The sequence below is a fragment of the Vipera ursinii genome (genome assembly GCF_947247035.1).
Source record: "Vipera ursinii genome assembly, chromosome: 3".
NCBI lineage: Eukaryota > Metazoa > Chordata > Lepidosauria > Squamata > Viperidae > Vipera > Vipera ursinii.
In genome coordinates, this window is record NC_139516.1 from 50,822,588 (window position 1) to 50,841,518 (window position 18,931).

General features: G+C 38.7%; 1 protein-coding gene across 1 annotated transcript in view; it reads left to right on the forward strand.

Moving 5' to 3' along the window:
- TBC1D22B (TBC1 domain family member 22B) overlaps window positions 1-18,358 on the forward strand; it is a 40,452-nt gene extending 22,094 nt beyond the window's left edge. The window contains exons 9-13 of the mRNA XM_083360651.1: window positions 12,219-12,325; window positions 14,002-14,077; window positions 14,980-15,107; window positions 16,209-16,304; window positions 16,907-18,358. Coding sequence (XP_083216777.1) covers window positions 12,219-12,325; window positions 14,002-14,077; window positions 14,980-15,107; window positions 16,209-16,304; window positions 16,907-17,035 — 536 coding nt within the window. The 3' untranslated portion in view covers window positions 17,036-18,358. The remainder of the gene's footprint in view (window positions 1-12,218; window positions 12,326-14,001; window positions 14,078-14,979; window positions 15,108-16,208; window positions 16,305-16,906) is intronic.
- The last annotated feature ends 573 nt before the right edge of the window (window positions 18,359-18,931 follow it).

Sequence of the window (18,931 nt, forward strand, 5' to 3'; positions counted from 1 at the left end):
TCCATTTATTCTCCCACATGTGTTACCATTCCTAATACATTCAATAACCAACTTTATTCAACTTCAACCAAACTTTTCAAGGCAAAAACAAGACAGAATTTGATATCATTCAGTAAAGATCCTTTTAAGTTGCATTAATAATTTGCTGGAACAATCTAGTTGATAGTTACCATATTACCTTCATGTGAAACTTCATGTGATTTGTTGGCTGGATGATATATATCTATAGCAGCTGTGTTGTATTAAGCCAAAACCAAAACAACCACATTATGCCTTTTAAAAAGTTAAAAAGCGAAGGTGTAATATATATAAAAGAAAACAGTAACCAAATAACAACTAGCTAAGCAGATATAACCGCAGTAAACAAAAAAATCCAGAGGGGAAAAAAAGTAATGCTATTAACAATAACGACTACATTCGTATGCTGCTGGCTGACATTCCATCAGAGAAATAAAGTTGGGAAAGTAAAAAAGTAAAGGTTTCCCCCCCTTTTTTTGTTTGCCCTCATGCTAGTTAGGCTCCCTTTTGAACATCAATTTTAATTGAACTAGAACAGGGGTGTCAAACTCAATTTCATTGAGGGCCGCATCAGCATTGCGGTTGCCCTCAAGGGGTCAGGTGGGTATGGCCAGGGTGGGCGTGGCCTACTGGGTGGGTGTGGCTAGAGTGCGTACGGCCTACTGGGTGGGCGTGGCCAGCTCTACATCGTTCGCATCAAGGGTGCCTATGGGGGCCTGGGCAGGAGTGGGACAGATCTGAGGTTCTCTGGCAGAAGGAGGGTCTCTGGGCCAGGGCCAAGGCAGTGGGGGCTGTTCCCTCACTGTTTCCAGGATGGCTTCGCGGGCCACGTGAAACCACTTCGCAGGCCGGATCCGGCCCCCGGGCCTTGTGTTTGACATGTCTGAACTAGAAGGTGATCTAACCACAAGAGCCGGCTAGATACAATGCTCACTGTATTCAGATCACAACAAAACTGCCCTGAAGGAAAAAGAAAATCTGACATATGTCCACTAATGTCTTTTGAGATTATTGGACCAAACCCATGGTATATATACCCTGTGGCTTTCCCTGACCCAGCTTCCAGGCCATAAGATTGAACTCTCCTGAACACCATCAAGTGGAGGAACTTCAAGCACCAGCCCTAGACTGAGAGACTCAGATTGGGATCCAGGTGGGCAGCAGAGTGCCTGGGATGTCAAAAGGATAGTTAGTATATATTGTACTTCCAACATAAAAAATTGGAAACCCAGCCTATATTATACTTGGATGAATAATATTTTTGAAAATCCAACCACAATGACTTATTAATTGAGGATATTCCAACTTATTCCAAATTATCCACAAGTTAGCCAAATCTTCATACAACTCTTTAGTTGTGTTGTTGTTAGCTGCGAAGTCATGTCCAACCCATCGCGACCCTCTGGACAACGTTCCTCCAGGCCTTCCTGTCCTCTACCATCTTCTGGAGTCCCTTTAGTTGTGAATAAAAATAAAATTCAAAGCATCTTATTTTATTTGCTGTATATTTTCAGTAATTCATTGAGAATCTGCTCACTGATGCCCACTTTCATGAGATAAGAGAGAACAGAGGCCTGCAGGCACTGTTTGCCTGTTGCTGTACCTGCTGTCCAGGATACCAACTGAATTGTAACTAAAAACAAAGTTAGGACTTCCAGGAGATTAAAAGGGTAAGATAATAGCTTTACAACTGTGTTCATAATGTTTTTGTTTTTAAATCCTTCCATTACAGGAAGCAATAAGGTCAAAATACATACACAAGATACTTGAAAATGAAGAGAATTAAATGTCATAATTTTGATAAGGAAAATCAAAGAGTCTGATCATTCCATAAAAACTTAGTTTTTTTTTTTAAAAAAAGGTAAATGTTTCTCCTGTCCAGTCATGAACAACTCTAGGTCTTTCAAACTGCTAGGTTGGCAGGAGCTGGGGCAAGAATGGGAGCTCACCCCATACTTGGGTCTCAAACTGTTGACCTTTAGTCAACAAGCTCAGCATCTTAATTGCTAGGCCACCATGCCCCCTAAAACACTCTTAATATTTCACAACTTCTTGAAAATATTTTGCAAGTATTTATGTAGTAGTGCCTCCAAGAATATGTATCAACCTTGCAATAGAGCAGGGGTGTCAAACTCAATTTCATTGAGGGCCGCGTCAGCATTGCAGTTGCCCTCAAGGGGCCGGGTGGGTGTGGCCTGGGTGGGCGTGACCTACTGGGCAGGCGTGGCTAGAGTGCTATGGCCTAGGCATGGCCAGCTCTACATCGTTCGCATCACGGGTGCCTATGGGGGCCTGGGCAGGAGTGGGACAGATCTGAGGGTCTCTGGCAGAAGGAGGGTCTCTGGGCCAGGGCCAAGGCAGTGGGGGCCGTTCCCTCACTGTTTCCAGGATGGCTTCGCAGGCCGCATGAAACCACTTCGCGGGCCAGATCCGGCCCCCGGGCCTTGTGTTTGACATGTCTGCAATAGAGCTTCACGGTGGACTAGAGTAACCTGATTCCAGTTCCTCTCCATTCATTGTACTGTTTTACTGAATGAAGAGACGGGAGACAGTAAATATAGTTTCTAAATCATACATTGATTCAGTTGCTGTGGAACATGAAGACTTGGAAATCGCCTGTTATTCAATATTTCTGCCTTTGTTCCTTTCAGAAGATTAAACTGACTTATGGTTGCAAGGTCAAGCGCCAGGATCTCTCTACAACCCTGTGGAGAGTTCTCCTTTTAGAACTAATGGCCGTATTTGGGGTTTTATGCTGGTGTCATAGGTGCCATACTAAATCATGAGAAGGGGAGAATGGTGTTATTTCACAGAATTGCTGTCTTAGTGAGCAACAACCAGTCTTAAGGCATCCCATTTTACAGTAGAAAAACTTGACCTGTTAAAAATCAAGTCACATTATAATCTGTGAGGCCAGCTGGAATCTTGAGTTTCATTTTTAAAAAAAGATTCCTTTGAAATCACAAACATCTGTTCGCATGTGCATACACATACCCACACAAATTATTATTTGTTCATTCCTTCAACCCCGATCTGTATATGATGTCCAGACAATACTCTGAACACAGTCAACTGCTAATCAAGCCATTCTTAATTTTTTTTAATCTGACAGCAGAGTCACCCACCCCAGCTTAAAGTCTGCTCTTTGGGGGAGTAGCTGTTTTCATTTTCTTCAGTCCTGGCTGGTATTCCACGACCCTTTTTGCCAGGAGAATGCAATATCATTATGGTCAATAGCTGTTTCCTTGTTGCTTGGACAAACAGTCAATCTCACATTTAGTGTGGTTAGGAGTTTTTTTTCAAACTCCTCTATAATCTACAATCTTTTCCAGGAGGAGTTACTGGATGGGACTTGGACTGTATTAGCAAGTTCATAAAACATATTGCTTTGACATTGACCCAGTTAAATAGGTTATTTCAACTGAGCCACATTTTTCTCATACATAAATCTCCCATCTCCCTACTTCATACACACATGGGATGAGTGCATCAAATACACATTTCTTCTATCTTCTTCATTTCAGCGTAGATCCCCGGTTAGTTTCCCCTGACCCGTTGTTACATCCCTTCATCACCTAAGATGATGGATTACAATGGCTACGGAGAACCCACTCCTCTTTAAACAATTTCATGGGTGATCAGCTTGGGACACAAGGTGGATGCTTTGAGCCCACATTTAGAAGTAAAGCTAATGGGATAAGAGCCAGCATTTCATTTTTCAGTGCATTCAGCGTCCAGGTCTAAATTTTAAACAAATAGTAAAGGTAGGGGACCTTGGTATCTTCACTGCGGGCAGCTTGTAGGAATCACATTGTCCAGACGACCCTCTCTGCTGCTGGGATAGTAAATATTCCTACTTAGAAGGTAATTTGTCTTCCTCTGTGATTGTCTCAGTTTCAATATGATTCTTTCGGTTTTATTTCATCACTTCTGTGCTGAAGTAAAAGATAAGGAAGCTCCCAAAAACCCATTCCTTCAAAGCAGCAGCTTTTTTTTCATGCTGTCATTGTCTGAATGGATGGTTTCCCAGTAAGGTGGGAAAAAGTACATCTCTTTTTTTGACAGGATCCTACATATTTTAGACAGTGTCTGCAGGCGGAAAGATGAGCTGGCCTCTAGTCCTGCTGTAAATTAACTCCATTTGCTGGTTAGCAATCTCCAAGCTTCTTGGTTGAATGCCGTCTAGAGATCTTTGCTGTTCCCAGCAGCCACACGCATAGCGAGCCAGTGTTGTGCGTACTAATCTCCTAACCTAGCTCTGTGGTGCCTTGAGCTCTGGTGTCAATCATAGCCACAGTAGACTCTTCTTCATGCCAGCTTCAAGTGGCTGCTTGCAAAACTGTTGGCTGCCTTTCAGTTCTTGTCAGAGCCATATGTTAGATATCCAGGTTTTTTATGCGGGTTCTGTCTAGGGCTCTTGCAGAACAGATGTTTCTGTTGAGCAATATACGCAAGAGGATTTTCCAAAGCTCTCTTCTTTTGCCAGAACCCCTACCTCAAGTTTTCAGGGTTGCTTATGCTTTTGTAGTCATAGCTTCTCTTTGGGGAGAAGGAGAAGTAGCTGATTGGGAGTGAACTATATTGTTGCATTTGTCTGTCTTTCATACACAACCATTATGCCAGTATTCATATATTTTCCCAAACCATGTTTGTCATCTAACCGTCATGTTTAAAATACCTAAATTCTTCAAATATACAGTATATGGATATTAAAACAGAAAGCATTTACAATAAATATATATAATACAAAGGATTTGATAAGACAGAAAAAGAAATGGGAGGGAATTGGAAAGCAAACACATTCTAGCATTCATTCTTAAAACTGTATATTTAAAAATATATATTTTTAAAAGTGACATCTGTTCTGGATAATCTTCTCTGCCTTTAAGTTCACACACACATGGTCTCACAGTTTTAATCTAGCAGAAGAAGTCCAAACATGCTTCACTTGGAAACTGATTTGCAAAGAGATCCCCACATATCAAACCATATTTTGATGATAACTGTAATTATAGTTATCATTGTGCCTAAATCATTAAGGAAGAAACACATTTGTACAGGAATGTGCACAAAGCTAATATAAAGCTAATGTTTGAGGAGTTTTTTTAAAAATGTGATTCTGGGTTTGAATATGTTTTTTTCGATGGATCCTTTCACAGATTTTGATTGTGTAAATCAGGGGTGTCAAACTGCCAGCCCACGGGCCAGATGCGTCACATGGAAACCATGCCCACCCCATTGCCGGCAATGGCAAAACTGTCCCGATACATCGCGCAACGTCATGTGAGTCGCGAGTTTGACATGTCTGGTCTAAATGCAGCAAGCATCTTCTTTCAAGAAGTATTATATATTTTTTTTGGCTTTCTAAGTGGAAACACACATTTATCTTTTGTCAACAGTCCTCTTTGTTCCTTTTCTTATGTGTCTGATACATAGCAGCCAAGCCCAAAATTTCAGTGCATAACATCCTGTTTTGTCTGAACCAGAAACTATGGATACTCATTTTGGATCAAGCCAAGATCTTAAATTTCCAATCATCATGTAACATTGCTTATTTTCAGGCAAACAACGGGGTTTTTTGCTTGGGTAAAATGAAAAACTTTGTGGCTTCTTAACATTAATTGCACCTCAAGATAGAAAAATGGGTAACAAAAGGGCTTGTACATATCATGGTTCAATAAATCAAGTTAGAAATGTCCACACTAAGCAACAACTGTGTGTAAATTTATGGATAAAGCCATTGCCTTCATTTTGGAAATGGTAGAGGTAGTGAATATAAGACCAGCTAGCATTTGAAAAATGCAGCAATCTTTCATCTGATGTAACGGAGATTACTTTGGTTTGATTTATATGTGGTGCAGTTTGTGGCTGAGTTCACACTTCAGTCCAATCAGCAATGTGGCAAGTTATATGAATCCAACTATTGCGAGTTATTAAGCTGCTTTTTAACACGTTGTGCAAACCAGTGTACTTGTTATTTATTTAATAAATCATGATTAAACAAATAATAGTGTAGCATAATATAGGAAGACCTGTATATAAATAGCAGCACGTTTTCGGATCAAGTGCTTTTTCCTCCCCTTTCATTTTTCTGTGATCTGGATATAAAAAGTAATTGTTACAGAGTTTTCTGTTTCACATACTAAGTCAACCAAATCAACTGAGCATCTAACTGCCCTGGGTTTATACCATCAGGAGACTAGAGGAAATTGACATCTGTTAAATGTAATGGATAATTTAGAGTGGCTTACTGAGGCTGAATCTATAGATGATGCTCCCTACTGATTTACCAGATGGGAAGGATTATTGGGTTGGGGAAAAGATTTAACAAGGATGCCAATTCCCTTCTCTATAATCCCTTAATAATTGCTTAGTTAACCATCAGAATAGCCAAATTATTTGTAAGATAAGATAGTTTGCAATTCCCCACAGGTTATGCATGCCTATTGCCAAGAAACTTTTTTGTTGCTGCTGTTATGACAGTAACAAAGCATACAGTTGCAATCACTTAAACAAGGATAGTGATGAAACTGAGGTGACTATTTGGGCTAGAAAGGAGTTAATTTAGAAACAATCATTTTCTGTCCATTTCTTTTGCAGCTAGGTTGGGAAACTTTGGTGGGAAGGAAAATGAGATTTAAAAATGGGTAAATTTTATTCAAACCTGAGAAAAAGCAGGAAAAACTCTGTCTTAAACTGAGAACACTGGAAGTCTTAATACTATTAAAAATATTACAGTTCTTTAAAAAATATTATAAAGACTAGGTGCATTCAGGTTAAGTATTGTAACAAGAATGTTGTCAAGCCTGCATATGAAATAAGCATCCATTGCAAAGATGTGTTTTTTTCTTCTTCTTCAGAATATTAGCCTTAGGCAACTATTCATATTTTAAGATTTGCTAAGAATTTAAGTGAAAAACTAAGGATTCTATTTAAAAAAAATATGGGGAAAGGTGAAACAAAAATTAACAGCATTCAAGGAAGGAAAGAAAGTATAGATATCAGAATCAATATTAAGACAAATTATCTGTGATCTCGGACCACTAATTCTGATAAACAATTTTTTATTGTATCTGAACAACTCTGGAGCGTATCCTTTTATTTTTTGAAAAAGTATTGTGCAGTGTAAATACTTAGTATTTGTCTTTTTATCCTTTTCAATAAATTTTGATTTTTATCTCTGATGAGATTGGTCTGTCTCCCAAGAAGAGGCAACAGGGCTGAAACATCTAATCATATTCTTCTAGACCAGCGTTTCTTAAAGTGTGGTCTTAGAACATCTGGGAATCTCTCAAGACCCTTTCAGGGGATCCTTGAATTCAAAACTATTTGCCAATCCATGTTGAAAAAATTAATTAATTAAAGTCCTATCAAACGATCATGAGAAGTTACAGTGTTAATGAATGCATCTATTTTAATTTTTAATAACTGCAAATATTGATAAATGAAACCCATATAAATAAAAGCACTTTTGGATTCCCCCTTAATGTTTAAAAGTGGGAAGCGGTCATTGGAGAAAAAAATTAAGAAGCTGCCTTAGACTGTATAGCCAGGAGGCTGCAGTATTGATAAACTTCTGCTTTTTGCCTTTTAACCTCTAAATCACTAAAAAAAAGCTGCATAGGTTGTGAGATCCCTATTTATTTGTGACACTGGGATTACAGGCTAGATGTCAGATGGAGGACATCCTGGAAGATAGATGGAGGCCGCAGAAATTACTATTGCAAAACAGTCAGGATATGAAGATGTCTCTTTGATCTGGAGAGAATTTTCAGCAGTCTGGATCCAGCCTCCAGTTGCCTTTTCAGCCAAAAACTACAATCAAGTGGCAAAACAAATCTGATGATCCAGATCTGCTTGTAGAGTATCTGGAATCAAAGTACATAAAATCCTATATTCTGCTTCTTTTGAAAATCTTTAAAAATTGAAGTTTGCAAGAATATAAATATTATTCAGAGTTGCCTGTGCGATTTTATTCTATGATTGTATGCTCTTAAATTAGGCAGTTTGCGTTTTAGAATGAAATAATAACTCACAATATAAACGATAATGCAGTATAAATCTCAAATACTCTCACGCCTAATAAGAGGGCATTAAGAATGTTCTTATTGATTCACTCATATCCTGACTAATCCTGCAGGCTTGGTTGGTACCAGGGTAAAGGCTTTCCAACAGGTTTCTGACTTGTAATCAATCTCATTCCTAATAGAATTATATATGTATAAAATAATCCTATTTTTAAAAAATATAGAGAAAATCTCAGAATCACATCCATCCTTCCCACCCCCATTATGCCATTGTTGCCTTTCAGAGAAGTATCTGATAACAACATGTTAGCTTCTATTACTTTTAAGAGTTAAGGAATTTCAAAATTTAGGTATTGTTATATTTTCTCCTCCACTAGGAACTATATATAATCTTAAGGTTATAATATTTAGTTTGTAAGATTTTATTTCATAGAACTGAAAGCAAAGAGCCAACATTTTAAATTGTTCTAGTCCTCTGGCAATTAATTAAAAACAGCATTAAATGTGTTTAATGTTGTAATTTGAATGTTTCCCCAAAAGACAGCTTTGTTGAAATGGTACTATTAAAAGAAAGCTAGTTGATCAGATTGATGGGCAGGTATGATTTTAGCCTTGGTCACTTGACTCAAACATAGGCCCATTGCCCTTGCTTTTTTGAGTGTCTGAAAATCCCTCTGATTCTGTGAGAACCTTCCTTTCCCTTTAGAAACTGAATTAACTGGCATTGGAAGAACTGGGTAAAAACTGTGGTTTCTCCCTTAAAGAGGTTGTTTCGTTTAAAGAGGTTGTTTCGTTTGATTCTACTGATGCCTTAGGCTGGTCTCATTGAATGGTGTTCTCCTTACAAGTTTGGTGAAAGGGGAAACAGTTCATAATTGCTGCAGATGCAAATTACTTAGATGTCATTTTCAGACCTCTGATGGATTAAAAAAAACTGTGTAAAAGCTGTTAAGCTTCTTGAGTCTGTGAAGTCTTTTCATAATTTAGCATTAAGCATTGATGACAATATATGCTACAGCCGTTTCCATTACACTAATCCTACTTATACACTGTTCACTACTGGGCTGCCACAGAGTTGGTGCCTTCTTGCTGTTCAGTAATATGTTTTCTTCTAAACTTGATGGTTAGTCTTGAGAGACACTAAAAAAAGAGAGAGAGAGGTTGTTATTTTTTAGCCAGCTGAGTGTTAGGTTCAATTAAATGGAATGAAGGGCATATCAAATGAAGTCCAGTTTCATTCACCATTCCAATTTTTGTTTAAAAAGTATTTTGGTGAACAAAATCAAGTAATTCAATCAGTCAGATTTAACTTAGGGGGATACATATGTAGCATTAGCAACATATTAGCTCTAGAAATTCTAGAGACATGGTGGCACAGTGGTTAGAATGCAGTATTGCAGGCTAACTCTGCCCACAGTTTGGAGTTTGATCCTGATGGGCTCAAGGTTGACTCAGCCTTCCATCCTTCCAAGGTCGGTAAAATGAGGACCCAGATTGTTGGGGGCGATATGCTGACATTGTATCCCACCCAAAGATTGCTGTAAAGGACTATGAAGCAATGTATAAGCCTAAATGTTTTGTTATTGCTATTATGAAAGATATTGCATGCATTTATGTAGTTAAGTTATGACATAGCAAGTTTGGAACTTCAGAACATAAGAAAATGAATCATTCGATGAAAGAGCACTTCAAGATATGCATCCTACAATACCAAGCATGTGCCTGAAGGTGCTTCTTGACTATTTAAATATAATTTTAATTTTATATCTGTGTGGGTTACTAAGATTGGTTTTGGAGTTAACATCTTTGGCTCATGGTGGAAGTCCCCAGGAAACAAGCAGAATTGAGTTCCACATTTATGAGACTAGGGTAGAAGTGAATGCTGACGCTTGAGTTGATTTATTTTGTCCAATATCTCAGCTGCCTGGATAACAAATCCAAAAGCTCTAGCTACTGAGCTTACCTTAAGAACTCCACATTTACATTTCACAAGCCAGGTTATTATGGGGGAAAAATCAGATAAAAAAGAAAGGTTTGTCTACTGAGGCTATTCTCAAACACTATAAAGATGACCTGCATATCAGAGAGGGCAATACTGAGCCAATATGAATGTTTGTCACAGCCTTTTTTCTCTTACAAGGCTGAGTGTAGCTGTTTGTGAGATTGGTTTAGAAGAAGCAGCAGCTCAGAAAGGGGGGGAAAACCCACACAAATAAATTTGCAAATAATTTTTGTGATCCAAAATCTTGCTGATTTCAAGACCCTGCATAATTATTTCTAAGTGAAAAAATGCTGGGAGACTATCGCTGATCCTTCATATCGTGTATTGTTTACCTCTCGTTCCTGAAATCTATAGTTTCTATTGCCTTTACGCAAAGCTGGTGTCATGCCCAACTCTGTAAGAGTTACTGAAATTAATTTTAAAAAGAAAAAAAAATACTTTCCATATTAACTTGGAGCAATTTTAAGATTAGAAAGTAACTAAGAATATTGGGGGGGGAAATTGAATCTCACTTTATGAAAGAACCAATGATAGTCTTGCTGCCAAGTTTTTCGTTTCGAGATGGGTGGTAAAGATCTTTCTGGTTAATAGCATTTGAAGAACAGCCATCTCCAAGGAAGGAACTAGAGCCCAAAACAACTTTGGCTAGTCCTATCCTGGTGCCACTTCATGAAGGCGCCTGCCTCTTAAAAACAAGTATTCTTCTTAATTCAGAGCTGTCAATCTCTTGTACTGGATAGAGAGTTCTTACTATTATGGGTGGTTGACTTCTGCATTGCTTTATAGCTCTTTTTCAGTGCTACCAACCAAAGTGTCTCTTAGTAAAACACTCAGATATATGTGATCAAGGCATCTGCTATTAAGAGAAGCAAAGAATAGCGAGATCTATGTATTTTTATGCCTTGAGTGGTTTTGTGAGTAGCAGTTTGGCATAAGAGAAATTAAGGCATGCTTCTTAAACATGCCAATCCTGTCTTGCCATTTCCCCTCATCAGTAATGACAATTGCCTGAGCTTAATATTATCTGAAGATAATATATTTGAAAAAGAGTGATTGTGCACTCATTTGTATATTGCATGCATAGACATTGTATTTACTCATCATACTACTTCCTGTCAGGATAAGCAAAGGACAGGTATGAAAGTCTGAACCAAATAAATTAAAAAACACAAGATGAAAGAAAAAGAAACACACAAGTAGTTTATTCCAGCACTATTCATTATTCCTCCCCATGCCTCTCTGTCCTTGCTTCTGTCATGTTAACACACTGAATCATACGTGACCTTTTATTTTTTAAACTTCTCTTGAAGAATCTCCTCAGTTCCATCCTACCACAACCTTTTCTACCTCTCCCTTCAACAAACTCTGTCTCTCTTAATAAACGTCTTCCTGCAAGGAATTTGTTTGTATTCAGACCTCATTATCAGATGACGTAGATCTAGAAGATCATACAAGAAAATCAGAAGTTCTTTTAGCAAATAATTTTCCAAAAACTGGCATAATTGCATACCTGTAACTTACTATATATTCAGGACACATATTTTTTTTTCAGGAATGGTACCTTATCAACTATATCATATTTGCCTTACATTGGTAATTTTCTCCTACATACATACATACACACACACACACACACACACACACACACAACTTTACTAAAAACAGATAAAGTCTTATCTTTTTTTAAATTTTGCATGTCTTGTTTGTGCATATACATATACATTTTTTGCAGAACCTTTTTGGCTGCTGGTAGTCATGGGATTTAAGTCATGCATGGTGTCAAATTCTGAACAATAGCAATTCAGAGTACTCATAGTCTTCTCCAGCTTCTGAGATTTGAAATTCTCCTGCCATCACAGTGGTCATAAATGTAGTTATAAATAAACAAAATCCAGTATGTGATTAGCCGTTGAGTGATCTAACTGTCCATGCGTTCTCCCTTCATGTTTGTATGGACTTTCACATTGTAGAAGTTACAACTCTGCCGACAGAAGGAAACAGAACTCCGCCAACAAAAAGAAGACCTGACAGGATTTATATATGCACTTCTATTTTTAGAAAGACACAAAATAAATAATAGAGATAGACAATGTATCTCTACTATATACAATACAATAATGTACTGTATATCCCTAAACATTATTCTACAATGGTACACTTCCTTTTTTTAGAAGAAGATGTGGAGAACTTTGATGTAACAAACTTATCTGAAGCTGTGCTGCAAAGCATCGAAGCTGACAGCTTTTGGTGTATGAGCAAACTGCTGGATGGGATCCAGGTAGGACATTTATCTGTATTGACTCTCAGGACTCCAGGGCATCTGTTCCTTGGATAATTCAACCTCTGCTATTCCCAGCCACTTTTGCTGCTTCATGGTCACCCGAGGAAAATGTGGAGTCTAGACTTTCATAATTTTACCTGCTTTGGCTTCTACACTGAATGCAATGTACAAAAGCAAGTGCACTCTGTACTTAAAAAAAGAATTTGAAAAGATATATTCAGTTATTTAAATGTTATGTCTCCCAAATATTCAATTTGAATCATGGCAGTTCATTACTATTCAATCATTTGTTTTATAATTCATTCTATATTTGTATAATTTATTCTGAGTTTGTTAGTTCTAGAGAAAGAGAAGGAATCACATGGATACTGAAACAGCACTTTCTAGTCCCTGAAAATCTTAATAATGCTTTCCTCTGCTTAAATTCCTGGGTTATTACAAATGTACAGTTGGGCATGTCTTCACAGCTCTAAGGGCTAGAGACATAATGTAAAACTAATATGAAATTCTCAGGAAACTTAATTGAGTTCCTAGTTTAACATGCAGGTTTTGACCATGCTATGCAAAAGCTATATTCAAATCTATACAATGTAGCTCAGTTTGATCAGAGACACTATCATATAGACCATAAAACGTTTGATGTGCAAATAGGAATTATTTATCCACATACATTTTTGTGTAACTGCAAGTTGGATACTGAGGGAATTTTACAGCTTTTGACAGAAACACACCAGTCATAGTAACAATTTAAGTTTACATTATTTAATATAAAGTTTGTTATTATTTGAAGGCGTCTCACCTCAAAAACAGAATTTTTGAACGTCTTGTAGGGGATCTTTTTTGTAATATATCCTTAATTTTGAAGATATCATATACATAATTTCTATAATTCACGGAGAACCAGGGTTTCCAGAATGTCTTATAACCTCATGAGATCAGCAGTTTCTCATATTTGTTCATGATGTGTTGAATAAATAAACTGATTGCTTTGTTGTTAGCTGCAAAGTCGTGTCCGACCCATCGCAACCCTATGGACAATGTTCCTCCAGGCTTTCCTGTCCTCTACCATCTTCTGGAGTCCATTTAAGCTCAGGCCTACTGCTTCAGTGACTCCATCCAGCCACCTCATTCTCTGTCGTCCCCTTCTTCTCTTGCCCTCAATCTTTCCCAGCATTAGGCTCTTCTCCAGTGAGTCCTTCCTTCTCATTAGGTGGCCAAAATATTTGAGTTTTAGCTTAAGATCTGGCCTTCTAAAAAGCAGTCAGGGTTGATCTCCTCTAGGACTGACCGGTTTGATCGCCTTGCAGTCCAAGGGACTCGCAGAAGTCTTCCCCAGCACCATAGTTCAAAGGCCTCAATTCTTTGGTGCTCAGCCTTTTTTATGGTCCAGCTTTCACTGCCATACATTGCAACTGGGAAGACCATAGCCTTGACTGATTGCTACAGGCAGTTAAAAAGGGCAAGAAATTGTTAATACCCAATTCTCGCCACCATTTTTTATTGCATATGAACATTCCATAAGGAGAGTATCCATCAGATATGTCCCAAACATCAGAAATTTATGGTAAGGTCTGTTGTATATATACAGTTTCATATTTTATTTCTGACATCTTTGGAAAACCCTGGAAAAGCATTTTCAATCCTCTTAAACACACAATATATTTTTGCTTCAGGACAACTACACATTTGCACAACCAGGGATTCAAAAAAAAGTCAAAGCACTGGAGGAACTTGTCAGTCGCATTGATGGTAGGTGAATTTGAATTTGACACCTGCAACTGAAATTGTAACACTCATGGATTCTCACTTGAGAGAAAAACATAGGGTGTAGAACACCAACAATTGAATGAGACCAAAGTCATAGGCTCTTTTTCTCAGTTGTCATAGGTAACAATCAGACTGGGATATTGATGTCCTTAAGGCATGTTAGAAATAGAATACTCTTGGGAAGAAAGAATACTCTTGGGGAAAAAAGGGTGAATGGGAAGTCATAGACTGATATGCATGGAAGAGAAAAAAAAATTAGCAGAAAAAGGGCTAAAATTTATAAAATGTAAGTAAAAGGCATTTTGTATGGGCAGTCCCCCAAAATGACCACATTGATGATAGGTTTTAAATAATTGCCAATTGCTGTTTATGAAGACTTTAAGATCTCAAGCATTTGAACTTTCCAAAATTCTAACGGGAAGCTATTTCATAGGGTGGGTGCCGGTGACAAAAAAACAGGAGTTTCTCGTATTCAGATATAGTACAATAGAATATATGTAACTCAGGGTTGATCTGTGGAGTCCTTGGTTCTCTCTGAGCTTGGATGTTTGTAAACATTTTATTACCCAACTAGGTAACATCATCAGTGCAAGTGGGTTTTTCCCTATTTACCTACAGTAGCTTGCCCTTCCAATGTTGGTGGGAATATGGTTTTCTCTTTGCTAGTTTCTTGATAGAAACAGGACAGAAAAACAGAAGTTTTTCACATTCTCCAAATCTCAGAGGCAAGCTGAGCATTCTATCTGAGATGCAGGAACCAGACAGGAGTAGGCAGCCCTGTTGGACATGATAGGTCAAAGCCTGTTTCATGGAGATGTGATTTCTGCTAATGACAGCAAATATATCAAATATTTGCCATTTGCAAATAAAATGTCCTGTTTCAGAGCAGGTACACAGTCACTTTAGGAAGTATGAAGTGGAGTACTTGCAGTTTGCCTTTCGCTGGATGAACAATCTCCTGATGAGGGAGCTTCCTCTTCGCTGCACCATTCGCCTTTGGGACACTTATCAGGTATGAGTACCTAGACTTCTTTGTTGGAAGCCTGTCTTGATAAAAATGGTGCCATGTGACTTTACTCAGACACCTTTTCCCAGCAATAATCTTACATGGAAGCAGACAGTAGTATACTCAGATCACTTACCTATTTAGCCACCCATCTCACTTTTGTGACTCTGGACAGCTCAGACGGTTAAATTAGCAAGAGCAAAAAACTATCAAAACAATTACAACAAAATGATTGTTTAATCAAAAATGATTAAAACAAAGTATTACAAACAAACAAACAAAACCCCACAAGAGAGTGCATTCAGAGTCTTAAACAGAGTGCAGCCATTTTGTGGGCTCCGTATTTCTGAATGGCAAAACCAACCTTTCAGGTCCTTCTGGAACGCCAGCCTTCCCCCAGGACTCTAGAGGGCAGGTCTTTACAGGTAGTCCTTGACTTATGACCACAATTGAACTTAAAATTTATGTTGCTAAGTGAGACAGTTGTTAGGTGAATTTTGCCATATTTTACGACCTCTGGCTGAGGAATTCTGGGAGTTGAAGTCCACAAGTCATAAAAGGGCCAAGTTTGAAGACCCCCTGGGTTAAATGAATTACTGCAGCTGTTAATTTAGTAACACAGTTATTAAGTGAATCTGGTTTCCCCAATGACTTTGCTTGTTAGAAGATTGCAAAAGAGGATCACATGACCTCGGGACACCGCAATGGTCATAAATATGAGTCAGTTGCCAAGTGTCTGAATTTTGATCACATGATCATGGGGATGCTGCAGTGGTTGTTAAGTGTGAAAAATGGTCTTAAGTCACTTTTTTCAGTGATGCTGTAACTTCGAACAATCACTAAATGAACTGTTGTAAGTCAAGGACTACCTGTGTAGCTGTGGCTACTGCCTGTAGATGGCCTTGGGCTAGGCTAAAACAGGAAATAAGATTTGTCCCGTGTTTGGGACGTAAGCAAGTGTATTCTAAATACTTAACAAACATTTAAAATGTGTTTGTGTGTGTGTGTGTGTGTATGTATCCACAACTCTAAAAATGTAGAAAAGCAGTGAGAAATAAAGCATGCTGATAACAGTAGTTCTAACCCCAAGGAATGTGTTCTTTTCAGTCTGAGCCTGAGGGATTCTCTCATTTCCACTTATACGTCTGTGCTGCATTCTTGATTAAGTGGCGGAAAGAGATTTTGGATGAAGAAGACTTCCAGGTAAATCATCAGCAGGCAACCACATTCATAAAAGGATGCTGTGTAATTATCCTGCTTGAGAATGTATTTATTTCAGGGAAGAGAAGAGAGTGCTTAAGTATGTACAGCAGTTTTTCCTAGTCTGTGACTACGGGTATGAAATCACTTTACCCAGAGATGCAGACATTTTCTCTGAGGGCTTTAGTAACATAATTTTCACAGCTGTAATATCGGACTCTGCTACATTGTCTATAAGTAAAGCAGGAGGCAAAGATTTCGTGTTTTAGGCTTTGACCCCAACCTGAGATAGTGTTTCACCCCTCCCCCCAAACTGGTTATCAGGATCAATACTGCTTGAATCAGATCCCCAGTGACTCTAGTTCATATTGAATTAAATAGACTGCAAGAATATAGGTTTTGGTCCAGACTGTCAGCATGGTTTTGTGTTCTATCTGTTTTTATGGATGTTTTGATTTGGCATGTCTCCCTGAGTTGGGCCAAAATAATAAATTTGAATAAATAAAATAATGAAACAGAAAGGTAATGCCACAAGAACATCAAAGAGTTTTTGCCCATTTAAAGTCAAGGTCACATCTCTGAGCTGTCTCTTTTCCTCATTTCAGGGCCTTTTAATGTTATTACAGAATCTACCCACCATACACTGGGGCAATGAAGAGATTGGACTCCTCCTTGCTGAAGCCTACAGACTAAAGTACATGTTTGCAGATGCTCCCAATCACTATCGTCGATAGGTAGTAGGGTTCTGCCTTTGCTTCTCATTGTGCTGGCACAGTTTCAATCACTGTGGCATTCGATCACCTAAGCCCTCGGACACACTGACCAGGAGCCCAATCTTTGCTGTAAAAAAGCTCCCATCAGACTTCTGTCTTCACTTTTGTGTGTGCCTGCCTGCCACTCCGTGTGTGGACGTGCCACTCCAGAAACCATTAGTGTCCTGCTGTGATGATGGCCTGAGCATGGATGGAAGTGAAATGAATAAACAGAACTTCTGAATGCCTTCCAAGTTTCAGCCTAGATAGTCTTAAGTCTTTGCAGCCTCTTGTTAACCTGCTAAGCACAGACAAACTCATGCACTTCCTGTTTGGCCTGTTTCTTTTTTTTGTTTCCCCGTTTCTTCTTCGGCAGTTGTTTAAACTCCCCAATGAAGATGCCTTACAAAGAGTCCTGCCCAAGAGAAGGCAGTGCTGCTGAACACAAGACACTCTCAGGCCTTAGCTTCACTCTGCATGTCTGAAGAAGTGAAGCATTTCAGGCATTAACAAAAGACATATTTACTTCATGTGCATGCTGCCACATTCCTCTTGTGCAGCATCTCTGTGTGGGATGATGCCCATACATTGAAAAGGCTGTCTAGTTCATGCACAATTCAGAAAATACAAGTGAATAAAAACAACTCCACCTGTAATTCTTGGACTGCCTAACCTGGTATGTGCACTGAACGTAGGTGAGGGGGGGAGCTGTGCTTTTCCCCCCCTCCTTTTTTAGAAAAAAAACTCCTTTCTGTGACAATGACACTACTGTAAGGCATTATATGTAAATTGTGTTCTTGTGTATATGGGTAAAGGTTGTACAATATAAGTCTTCTGTTTGTAGCAGATATGATTTTATATTTATAGTCTGCCTCTCTGGCGTGCAAACGCTGCCTAGGTTACAAATAACGATGGGCCTCCTGCTTCCTCTGTCCATCAGGTTTTGAAGCTGTCAGCGCATCTGCACTAGCACATTTATTCTTCCTCAGAATGCACATTTCATTTTTATTAGGAAAAAAAATTGACTCCAAAGCAGAATGACATTGCATGACCTCCAGTGCCAAGAAATTTGAGGGTCTGAAGATTTTAAAAAAACTTGCTGCTGAACCATGAATTTCATGGATTTTTTATTATTTTATTTTATTTTATTTTTTTGTTGTGGGATGCTTGCACTTCCCAAACCGCACTTGAGCTTGCCCTTGTGGAAAGCAGATCTCCTCCAGCTGTGGCAAAGCACATTGCTATGGCCCTGTCTTCTGCAAGGTTTGTGTCCTGTCCTGTGTCTTCTGGATGTTTATGCTCAGCTATGCCCACCCCTTTCTCCAGGCAGAGACTTCTTCTTTCAAGGCTCCAACCTCTTCTGGGGAGACAGGAGCTTTAATACCAACCCCACTTCTTCTCCTCTCCACGATTATTGCAGTGTGATTTCCAGTGGAAAAAAAAAGGAATGAATGAAATTTTTGGACTGGTTTATGCAGGCAGCAGTGCAATCTCATTAGTGCCAAGCTCTCAGATCACATTTGTTTCCATCCACCAAATTCTTCACATTGTGCCGGGCTGACTTCTGCTTGTCTCATCAGACTTCCAACTGCATCCATCTCATTTTGTTTTCTTTCTTGGAGTTGAAAAATGGAAAGCAGTCTCCTGGGATTTTTTTCCCCAGTGAGGGTGTTGGGGGATATTTGAGGCAGAAGAACACAAGACCCTTGGCATAATTCAGACACCAGTGTTTCTCAAGTTGCTTTCCTAACCGGGAATTGTTTTTTTCAGGTATTGACTGGATTTTCCTTTGTAAGTGCGTATGTGTGAATTTGTTGTTTCCATTCTGACAACAACCTGGTGGTCATTAGTTTAATATGACTGATTAAAAAAAAATCC